This window comes from Xenopus tropicalis, chromosome 8 (assembly GCF_000004195.4).
Source record: "Xenopus tropicalis strain Nigerian chromosome 8, UCB_Xtro_10.0, whole genome shotgun sequence".
Taxonomy (NCBI): domain Eukaryota; kingdom Metazoa; phylum Chordata; class Amphibia; order Anura; family Pipidae; genus Xenopus; species Xenopus tropicalis.
This window is the reverse complement of record NC_030684.2, coordinates 70228925-70241059: the sequence shown is the minus strand read 5'-3', so window position 1 is coordinate 70241059 and position 12135 is coordinate 70228925. Positions and strand designations below refer to the sequence as shown.

General features: G+C 41.8%; 1 protein-coding gene across 1 annotated transcript; it reads right to left on the bottom strand.

Annotated features, from left to right (window-relative positions):
- Positions 1 to 1656: 1656 nt before the first annotated feature.
- Positions 1657 to 10906, bottom strand: slc1a5 (solute carrier family 1 member 5). Its single transcript, NM_001008126.1, has 8 exons — positions 10209 to 10906; positions 7507 to 7549; positions 7348 to 7419; positions 7095 to 7261; positions 6710 to 6943; positions 5389 to 5583; positions 5159 to 5293; positions 1657 to 3415 (listed from the first exon to the last, which is right to left on the bottom strand). The coding sequence occupies exons 1-8, from the start codon at positions 10721 to 10723 to the stop codon at positions 3193 to 3195; spliced, it is 1584 nt and encodes a 527-aa protein (NP_001008127.1). The 5' UTR covers positions 10724 to 10906; the 3' UTR covers positions 1657 to 3192.
- Between the last annotated feature and the right edge of the window lie 1229 nt (positions 10907 to 12135).

Here is a 12135-nt window from a genome sequence, read left to right as displayed (position 1 = left end):
CTTTAATCACATTTTAATTGTTTTATTTCAAATTTTACACTAAGGAGCAGAGGGGTAAATCAAATAAAAATATGTCCGTCTCAAACATTATGGAGGGCACTGTGTATTGCACATTAAGGGATACACATCAGATTTTTCCCTGAAATATTTTCTTATTGACAGGCATTATAAAGGTAAACTCTCCCAGTGTAAAAATATGTTTGATTTAATTCAAACTCAAGCTTAGCTATACACCTATCAGACCAGGGTTTTTTGCTTTAGCTAATCATACACATAAGATATAAGATCTGCTGTTTTTGGCTAGGTTGCCAAATAAGCAGATCTTTCCCCAATATGCTCCAAACGATTGGATCACAACAATGGGGTTAGAGGCTAATGAGGTGAGGACTACATAAGAAAAGAAAGTTCCACCAGCACACCCTTACCTCGTCCAACACTTAATACTTGGTGCACAGCCCAGAGAGTCGGCACTCCCAGCACAGTCCAGCACGAAATTTGACCAGCACGAGTGTGATGCAAGCGGGGCTTAGCCCATGCGTGTTTATTCAAAGTAGCAATTTCTTGCGAGGACTATATCAATCAGCAGATGTGGCCACGATCCAACAGGAAAATCAAACATGTCCAATCAATATCTGATCAATTTTTTTTGCCACATATCATTAAGGGAGGGCCCCTATACACAAGCAGATAAGCTGCTAGTGAAATAGTTTGAAGGGGCCAAAATGGCAGCTTAAATCTGCCTGTGCACGGCCACCTTTACACTATAGGGGGCCACACACATGGACTAATGAAAATACAGGTCTAATCAAAAGTGAATTATATTCCACAGTGCCAAACATTTACTGTTTAATTATGTATACTAAGGGGCTGATTTACTAACCCACGAATCCGACCCGAATTGGAAAAGTTCCGACTTGAAAACGAACATTTTGCGACTTTTTCGTATGTTTTGCGATTTTTTCGGATTCTTTACGAATTTTTCGTTACCAATACGATTTTTGCGTAAAAACGCGAGTTTTCCTATCCATTACGAAAGTTGCGTAAAAAGTTGCGCATTTTTCATAGCGTTAAAACTTACGCGAAAAATGCGCAACTTTTTACGCAACTTTCGTAATGGATAGGAAAACTCGCGTTTTTACGCAAAAATCGTATTGGTAACGAAAAATTCGTAAAGAATCCGAAAAAATCGCAAAACATACGAAAAAATCGCAAAATACAGATCATTACGAAAAAAACGCAATCGGACTCCATTCGACCCGTTCGTGGGTAAGTAAATCAGCCCCTTAGTATACTGTTTAATTAACATGGTTGCCCTAAACTGAACCTCCTCAATCTTGCTTTATGGAAACACAAATCACCTCGTTATGTAAGCACTAATTTTATTTCACTAAACATCCCTATTGTAAGCAGGACACAGTGATAATTAGCAAAGTTAGAGCAGTTTGTTTTTACTTCTTTTACTGCACTAGATCTGTCACAGCCAATAGCTGATTGGCTGTTACTGCATGAATAGAAAACGGTACCCAATAAAAAAAGGAAGACATAGGTCCATTTAAGGACTACATATTGTTCATTATTCACTCAGTCTTGCTGTACCTAGAATGCTCATATCTTTCTTCTATAGTATTCTATAAATAACACATTCACAGGCAATGGGAGGATTTATATTTTTATTACTTCATGTTCTATACATCCTCATTTCCCTTGAGAGCCTCTGTGGTCCATTAGTGCATGCACGCTTGTGTACACTGGCAGACTTGTTTGGTTGGTGTGCTCTATAGCCATACCCGGTATACTCTGAGAAACATGTAACAGATTTGTTTTATCTTGTGGTGATTATTCATCAACTGTCATTTGTGTTTCCATTGCAAATAAGTTGTGTAAAATAACATAAAATGTACTTATGTACACAAAGTATGCAATGGCACAACTATGCTCTCATTTGGTCCATTAAGTAAACACTTCATAAAATCAGGGGTTTCTCCCTCACACAAAAGACATACAGTATCCATACACACAGACATACATATTCAAAACATACATACATTAGGGCTGTATAAAGACACAGCTCCCTGCAGCATTGTGTGTAACAGGGTGTGAGGAAACTGACCTCACATAAGTGACCCTTCAAGAAATATCCTCACTTGAGTAAATAAAAGGGGGAAGTTTACCTTTACATTAAAATGCCATAGATGGACTGACATAAGCAACTATTCATTTAGTTTTCTATGTTTTTGAGTGATTAGCCTTCCTTTTCTGCTTCTTTGATCCTGCAACTGAACATCTGGTAGTCGATAACTCAAAACAAAAGGGAAGGGGGCTGGGTGCCTGGCCCCATGTTTTTTTTTTTCTTGGAAGCCAAGCTTGAAGGCCATTTTGGATGAGATTGGGCAGAGAATAGCTGCCAGAAATTAGTGGAATGGTGGCTGAATGGGTGATATAGCAATACTTAATTTTGCTATAAGATACTGGGGACCCAGACATAAGGGATCTTAAACTAGAAAAAGCCTGGAAACCACTGGCCTACACCACACTAGAAGTTAATATTAACGTAAACTACCCCTTTAACTTTAAGTTGATCTGTTAAATTTTCTACTTTCAGTTTAAGGGTAAGGATGCTCCTAAACCCTGGCCTGTCCCTTTGGGTACATATCCATGTGCTTTTTCCCATAAATTGCATTGAATGTGTTAGATTTTCATACATTCCACAAAAACATAAAAAGACTGGGTCTAAACACACTGAAGTACAGATTATTGCAAAACTTGATGAAAAAAATAAAATTTCATTCATTTCATTCAGTGTTTATGATCACTCCCATAGGTGTGAGAAAGTTGTCCACAAGGCAGACTGAGCCCAGGTAACACTTGCTCTGGAGCACGGTGGAAAGCATCAATATACACCACATTTCAAACACAACTAAAAACACCCATGAGTATGTACATCTTTTCTGGTAGTAAAACTTGTTCTAAGACTTAAGCAAAGTAGAAGTTAGAAATAAAAAAGGACTGACCTGATCCACTGAGAGTACCTAACTGTCCTGATAACAGTGAACATAAGTTAAAAAAATAATATATAAAAATAAAAGCCCTTGAGCTGTACAATTTGTCCAACCCCAGGCCCAGAATTGGATCAGTCCTTGGGTTCTGCACTGACAGTTGAACCAACATGGTCCTTCTGCAGTCAGTAGTTCCTCACATGGTAGACTCCTTTTCCAGGGCACTTGCACCATCGCTGATTAACGGTGCGTGCTTTTTTAGGAGTGGGTCACCTTCAGGATGGTCTCCAGGAATTTCAACTTGTACTGCTGCCAGCTCTGTCCCCTCACTACTTGAGGCTGTCCGGTCGCTGTATACTTGGAGGAGCCCTGCGCCAAAGGCATCACCTTCCACATTTAGTACAGTGCATGTGCGGTCACTGAGAAAGGGTAAGACAAAGGAGCAGTGAGTGTCAAAGTGATAAATACATGTTAGGTTACTGAAGTTACAGTTGCTTAAGAACTAGGTTATAGGTTGCTTAAGAGCTAGATAGATAGATATGGTAGTCAGACCTACAGCCCTTTGTGTATTTTAATTACTACCGTCCCTTTACAGACAATCTAAAAGGGGCAGAAAGAAATTCTTCTCTAATCACATAACAGGTCTGCAGGATACAATTTGTTTGCAAAATTGAAAAACAAAAGATACAGGAAACTTTGAGTCTCCATCAGCCACAAATATTCTGCCCAGAGCAGCACACCAAAAGTCACATACTTCAGTGGACAGTGGCAGGAATATATACATTACAGGTTAATGGGACTGGTATGCCAAACTCGGTCATTTTCTGCAATTGTTATAAATTACCGTATATACTTGAGTATAAGCCGATCCGAATATAAGCCGAGGTACCTAATTTTACCTAAGAAAACTGGAAAAACTTATTAACTCGAGTATAAGCCTAGGGTGGGAAATGCAGCAGCTACTGCTAAGTTTAAATAATCAAAATAAAAACCAGTAAATTACATAAATTGAGGCATCAGTGGGGTATATGTTTTTAAATATTTATTTAAAAGAAAAATGGTAAACTAGCTCTGTAAGTGGAGAAGTCAACAAAAACAATATGAGTACTACCCCACGCTCATTGCGCATTGGCAAACTGGCAGCAGACCCAGTCCTGGAGGACATGTTAGGGGGAATAAGTATTACGACTGGGAGTGGGCCAGGGCACTGGAGGGTCTGGTTGCAGGTGGCCTAATTTGCACACAAAGGACAGAGGGTGCTAGTCTGGAGGGACCCATGGCACCCGACTCGAGTATAAGCCGAGGGTGACTTTTTTAGCACATTTTGGGTGCTGAAAAACTAGGCTTATACTCGAGTATATACAGTAAGTTAATATGTTAGTAGCCTTGCAGGACATTTTTTGTAGCATGTTTTATGTGCATGAATGGGACAATTGTCCGGAATGATTGGAACCTGGGGTATCTGGATAAGTGATCTTTCCATAATTTGGATCACGGTATCTTAAGTCTACGAAAAATAATTTAACCAGTAAATAATAATAGGATTGTTTTGCCAATAATATGGATTCATACAGCCTAGTTACCATCAAGTACAAGCTACTGTTTTCTTACAGTGAAAAAAAAAAAAGATTTACTTAAAGTGGACTCTGAATAACAGGTTTTCCATACCTGTACTATGTATGAGAGCCAATACCCAAATCTAAACAGTAGCCTGTTGCTGGCAAAAAATCATCCCAATTCTGCAGCTATTTACTATACAGTGGGCAATTCTTAACCAACATGATTTAAGTGCTATTTGTTTCTGAATCTCATCTGAAGTTCAGCAGTGACAGGGTCTGCAGTATGTAAAGAGGAGTTGTGGCTCCTATTGTTTCTTCACCTACCAGCAATATAACTTTGCAGCAGATTTTTGTTCAGTTTCAAGAGGTAATTGATGGTCTGCCAATACTAAACCCTGAGGTGACATGCATGGCCAAGACTTGTATGGTTAAAAAGAGCAAACCTTCTAAACGAAATGTGCATGGCAATCTCAACACATCTGGGGACACTGATTAGACAAGAAATGTCCTAATCTAAATAGACTACCTATGTAAAATCTGTCTTTTATTCACAGAATAAGAAACTGAAAATAAACACAAGTAGAATGAATGAATGATACTCACACCAGCCAGTCCACAGCCAGGATAAGTGAAATGTCATTTGTTGGAAGACTCACAGCTTCTAAGATTATAGCAAGAGTCAGAACGCCCCCGGCAGGGATACCAGCTGCTCCAACACTGGAAGCTGTAGCTGTCACACTATTGAAGAGGGTTTAATGAACAATTATTAAATATGTTTTCGCCTGGGGAAAAGACAATACAAACTGTAATTTGGTGTGAGGGGCAATACTCACAGAATGGTGATGATTTGGATGAAGTCAAGGGAGACGTTGTTAAGCTGGGCAATAAATACAGCTGCTACACACTGAAAAAGAGCAGCACCATCCATATTCACTGTGGCTCCAATAGGAAGAATGAACCGACTGATCTGTTTGGAAACACCATTCCTTTCCTCTACACATTTCATCATCAGTGGAAGTGTGGCAGAACTACAGGAATACAAAGAAACACGCAAGTGTTACATGTTTAAACAGGATGTAAATATCCTCAGTCCAAAGTAACAATTGCATTAAACAGTAATACTAGTTTTGTTGTTTTTTCATTATTAAAAATGTGTTTGAAGCCTTTCCAATAAGAGGGCTGTACTACACCTATATCCAGAGCCGGATTTAACTTCTGGGCGCCCCGAGGCCGCCGCCGCCCCCGCGAGTGCGCAATTGCGCGCGCCCTCTCCCCCGAGTGCGCATGCGCGATCATGCGTTCCCAATGCGCATGAGCAATCGCACATTTAAACTCCCATATGGAGCAGTGGGGAGAGGTCCCGACTGTTCTGCATGGGAGCCAAATTTTTAAATTCTGTTGCGGCGGGGCGGCATGCCGCCCCTAAACTTGTGCCGCCCTAGGCCCGGGCCTTTCCACAAATCCGGGCCTGCCTATATCATAAAAAGGTCTTCTTACACTTGACTATAGGGAAAAGGGCATACTGTACATTGCATTCATAACATGTCCAATTTGTTATGGTTCTAAACTTTGACACAGAAAAGCCTGTGTTTACTACTTGCAGTGTAAAATTCATATCGACTTTACTCAACTTTAAAGCAGAGGTAACAAAAATGTGCTTGTAAGTAGTTTTCAGGCATGTGAGCATTACAAAAAGTAGGAAAAATTCTACAGATATGCCACCATGGTCCTAATGAAGGGGGAGGGGGGGGGGGTAGGGCATCAACCAGCAGAGAAAGAAGTGGAAATTTGAAATTGTTGTAGAGCAACCTTTCTTATTCGTGATCCACAGTCAAATGTAAAAAGGCTTGGGGAGCAACACAAGCACCATAAAAGTTCATGGAGGTGCCAAATAAGGGCTAAGATTGGCTATTAGGCAGCCTCTATGCACACTATAAGCTTACAGGGGCTTTATTTGGTAGTAAATCTTATTTTTGAATTCCTGACTGAATAAATATAACGACCTGGTTTGGGGGCACGGAGAGCAACATCCAAGGGGTTGGTGAGCAACATGTTGCCCCCGAGCCACTGGTTGAGGATCACTGTTATAGAGGATAGTTTCTCTAACACGTGCCTAATGCAATGGTGTTTGTGTATGTCCACTATCTTTGTTACCTGGAGGATGTCCCAAATGCTGTTGCAAGTGCACTCACAATTCCCCACAGGAAGCGGTATGGGTTCTTCCGAGTAAAGGCAAAATAGATGAGTGGAAGTACCAGCAGTCCATGTATGATATGCCCAACAATGCAGCAAGATATGTATTTCCCCAAACTGGTGAAAAGCTGGACAACATCTTCCATCTCCACAATCTTGCCTGCCACAAGGAACATGATACCAAGTGGGGCATACCTTAAATAAGAGAATAACTGTTATTATGCAATGCTTATGAAGAAACAGAGCAGAAAGGAAAAAAAAACTATTAATAATCTAATAGTGCATGTAGACACACACGCAGAGAGACGGTAAAAAATATAAATGAGCATATGCTACCCTTACATACCACATGATCCACGTCACCAAAACCATAGTAGCCTCATTGAAAGAGTTGAAGAATCGAATAAGAATTTCTCCTTCAGGGCCCAGCTTTCTAAGTGCAATTCCAAAAACGATGGCAAAAACCACCAACCCCAATATGTTCATGCCCTCTACCTCCTGGCCATAGGGAACCTGAAGTTAATACATAAAAAAAGATACAATGAGACACTGACTTAAACATGGATTCACCTTACTCAACAAAAGTCATTAGTTCTTACCTTAACCCATGTGTTGTTCATCTCTCCATTTGCACTGGTATTTACAAGTTCAAGTTTATAACTTGTGGCATACTGTGGAAACACAGGACATAGATTATACTGGAATCGTAACACACATGCATTGATCACATAATCACTACAGAAATCTATGTAACTCACCGACTGAAAAGCAGCAGACACCAAGTTTGATGGAAAAATATTTCTGTAAAATGAAAAAGAAAAATACACACTTAATGACAAACCAGTCACACAAAGAATTGGATGACTATTTCTGAATGTTTCTCTCAGAAGATTGATTGGACAGTGGTTAGCATCACTAACAGTACTAAAAGGCCCCTAGATAAATACAGATAAGTGGATACAATCCAGCACCATGAATAGGAATTACTTACTTTTTACAGTCCCAGACAAGCCATCAACAATATTTGTATATCTCAACTATTCCCAAATTCCAACACAATTGTATTTTTTTACCACCTTTGCAAGTTTTGTTTGCAAAGGTGTAATCCTGTCTGCATCTCTTCCAAAAAATAAAAAATTATATAACTGTGGTCATTTATCTTCTCTAGCCACTAATACAAGTTCTGGCTTCTGCTCACTTACATTTGCAAGAATGCAAAATTACTAATGCTGGCCGTATATGCCTAGATTTGGTCAAGTAACTTGACCATTTCAAACATACTGCCCGGCCATCTGGGCATATATGGCAAATAATGAGATTCTTCTAACCTCCTAATTTACCTTATAGGATTTCAATAATACTGCAATCAGGGTGAATTGAGCAATATCAGTGCTGACTGAAAAAAGTTTTAGGAGAAACTGTCCTTGCATACATTACGTTTTGTTTGTGTAAGGGTATAAAATCACAAGATGCAATGCAAGCGACAGACATTTGCCTAAAGCTACTGAATGTTACATTGGAATTCTGAGCTTGGTGCACCAAATCAATAAACTCCCTTCTCTGGTTGAACATTACAGGGCTCAAGGTGTGGATATTTCCATGGAATAAATTATGGGCTATAGATTACATTATGGTAAAATCCTTGTTAGCTTGCTAGGTATGTTATATCTTAACCAAGAACAAAAGAACAAGTTTAATTTGTGATTCTTCGACACCCCCCCCCCCCCCCCCATTTGATGGTTCTATGGAATCTGGATACAAAACATTTACTGCCTTCAACAATTTTACCAGTGGTTTAAGTCTGATTTTCCTAAATTGTTTAACATTTTTTGTTCCCTTGCATGTGAACCTTACCATGATTTAATAAAAGGAGGGGAAACAATTATATAATACAAGGCGGGGGGGAAGCAGGTATAACCATTGTTATGCACCTAAGCACCATCAAAAAACAGATATGCATGTCTGTCTTGTACTCTCATCATGCCCAACACAAAATCCGTGTGAGAAAGGGTTGCCTGCTTTCATTCCAGCACACAAAGAAAACATTGTAAAACACAGCATAATATAATTTCAAGACTACACTCCATATGTTATGCTGGAGATCCAGAACTTGTGTTTAAAATTCACATTTATGAATCATCTTAATACCAGGAACCAACGCCTTTGTAATTATACTTGCACAAGAACATTAAAAAACTAGCAACAAATATATTATCTGTTTTTGGAGTCATGCACAACTTTTTGTAGCTTAAATTGTGATCCAGTGACCTTCGAGGGGGGTCGTTAATCATCCACAGTAGTGATGTGCTCCAACTATTAAAAGGAGATGGGAATGTTCAATAACTGGGGGCTTCCAAACGTTAAGCACCCCCATTGATTATAGTCACTTACTCGGTACCCTGGTACACAGGTGCACATGCGCAGTAGAGTAAAAAGACAACGTTTAACAATAAAAAAAAAAAAAAGCTGGTGTTGGCCCTATTATTATTCGTGGCCAAATTCCTAGCCATTGATTTCATCTACTAATAAGTAGTAAATGAGTTTCAGTAGCTGCATACTGTCCTGTTCCCCAGTATGGATGGGTTTTTCCCCCTCATTAGTTTGCGTATACACTTCTAAACACTGAACAATATATTTTACCGCCACATTGTGAAGCAACACTCCCTCTGCCCTCCTACTGGAGGTTGCACAGTCATGCTAGTGTTGCAAGCTATTCTGGCCATGTGATAGTGAAGATATAGACTGCAGTTACTCAGCAATAGTAATGTTGCCATTTTACATGGCACTGGGAGATAGGCTGTACATAATACTGATGGGCAGTTGGGCACCATCATTTTACAACATGAACTCTTCAACTTCACCACCACCCATAGACTGCAGGATAGATACAAAGCCTCATAGCAATATAAGTGGGGCACAATGGATTTTATTTTGACTTTTCATCTATCTGACTCTGCTGGTCACAATGTGTAAGGCCCCAAGATTGCTGCTATATATACACACACAATGATTCATATGGTGCAGCCCCAGTGTGTGGGACAAACACTATGATACAATAGGGTTACGTCTGGAACTCTTGCTGACGTCAAAGGAAAGGGACGGCCCCACGTGTCACCACCTCACACAACCGGCAAGTGCCATTGCATCAGCTGAGGATTAAACCACATTAATCGGTAGCGGGGAGGCATTAGCAAAAAGCTCCTACTCTCCTCTCTACTTTAATCATACTCACAAACATGATGTCATGTATTTTATAAAAAAAAAAAAAAGCCCCCTAACCCCATAAACCATCCCCAGCCAGCCTGCCGCTAGTGACATATGCTATATATATATATAACGCTACATGGCACGCCATACATTTACACCCATTACAAGGTATATGTATATCTTGCAAGGGGTCTAATATGGCTCCTAGCCTTCCAATACCCTGCCGTAAGTGGCTCCCAGCCAGAATGCTTACCGGATCAGATCCAGGAACGAGTCTACCACCTCCTTGCCCTCTGGGATGCCACCCCCTTGCCCAAGTGCCACCTGGGCTCCCACCCCCGGTCGGATTAGCAGTGCCAGGCAGACTCCCAGCCCTGAAGCCAGCAGCGTGGTGATGAGGAAGAAGAGCATGGCCCATCCTCCGAGCTTGCCGAGAGCGGAGGGCTGGAGGGAAGCGGCCCCGGATACCAGACTGCAGACCACCAGCGGCAGGATGATCATCTTCAGCAGGCGCAGCAGCAGCTCCCCCGGGAAGGAGAAAGAGGCGATATGGGCTTTGGACATATTGAGCGGCCTCACTGCCATCCCCAGCCCTGCGCCCATGATCACTCCCAGCACCGTCAGCAACACCAGCACATTTCCCCGTAGGAACCGGCGGCACCGGGGGCCGCAGCCCGGGGAGGAAGCGGATTCTCCGGAGCGGTGCAGGCCGGGAGGCACAGGGTGCTCCCCGGGAGAGGAGGTGCCATTACACTCGGAGTCCTTCATCTCTGGGCACGTGGGCACGGGAGTCTGTGGCTGGCAGAGGCACTCAGTATCGGGCGAGCTACTGACGGCTTTCTAAGGTTATTCTCTTGTCCTCAATTATTTTCTCTATTCGCACCGATACTCTCTCGGAATGGCCAGGTACTACCGGTGTAGGGCAGAACTCCCCTGCCAGCGCTCTGTGCCACTCTCACAATGATGACTTGTCCCGAAGTACCACAGACTTTTCCCTGCCTAGGGGCGGGGCTACAGAGAAGGCTCGGCTGCCAACGCACACAGACCTGACCGCCCCCTCCCACAGACCTGACCGCCCCCTCCCACAGACCTGCTTTGGCCGCAAGGTTTAAGCGCAATGAAGCAGCTGAAGCGGGGAAGTGGGAGGCTTGGCCATTTTATTGTGCCATGTCACAGAGCGTATGGCTGCGGGCTCAGTGGGCAATGAGAGGCGAGCGGTATCTCAGAAAGCTCTATTAGCTGTGAGTTGGGCTCACGTTACAATCACGAGGGGCGTTGTCCCTCACGTGTTTAAGGAACTGGGGGGCGACGAGCTCGGTACCGAGCAGTGTGGGGATCATTTTGTACTGGTTTCCCCTGAGCTCTCCCGCCTAAGGCAACTTGTTCAAATGTAGATTTTGATAAGGATCAGATATTTTTGCAGAAGGCTTTTCTATTACAGGTAATTCAATTCATTGTTTAAATTAATGCAAGAATAATAATTAAAAAAACAAAAAAAAACTGTATTAAAGGAATCTTGCTGTCTTGGATGCAGGAAGGATTTTTTTCCCCTCTGCTGCAAAATAGAGATGGGGTTTTTTGCCTTCCTCTGGATCAGCTAGCTAGCAGTTAGGCAGGTTATATATAGGCATTATGGTTGAACGTGATGGACGTATGTCTTTTTTCAACCTAACTTAAGCTGGCCATACACGCACCGATACTATCGTACGTGTATGGCATGTCGGAGAGTCGACCGATATCGCAGGAAGCTGCTTATATCGGTCGACTCACCGATCGGCCAGGTTAGAAAATTTTGATCGGGCGCCATAGAAGGCGCCTGACCAAAATCTGCCATCGGGGATGGTCGCAAGAAGCATCGTCAGATCGCCACGTGTGTGGCCACCTTTACTATGTTACTATAAATAAGCAAAAAGTTTGCTTAGTACAATCTCTGTTCATTGAACTCACACTGAAAAGGGGGAATTTAAAACAAAATGTAATGTAGGACCAATTTTGTATTTGATTCCACTGATAGATACAAAGCCTTTCAACAGCCCAGTCAGTGTAGATTGCTGGTAAGGAACAGGTTACTTGACAAAACTTATTGATGGATCTTGTATTGCATCAGTGAAGCTCAGTTAAATACTGTGAGCTTTACATTTAGAAAAGGCAATCCAACTTGTTAGTGTGCTTTCTATTTT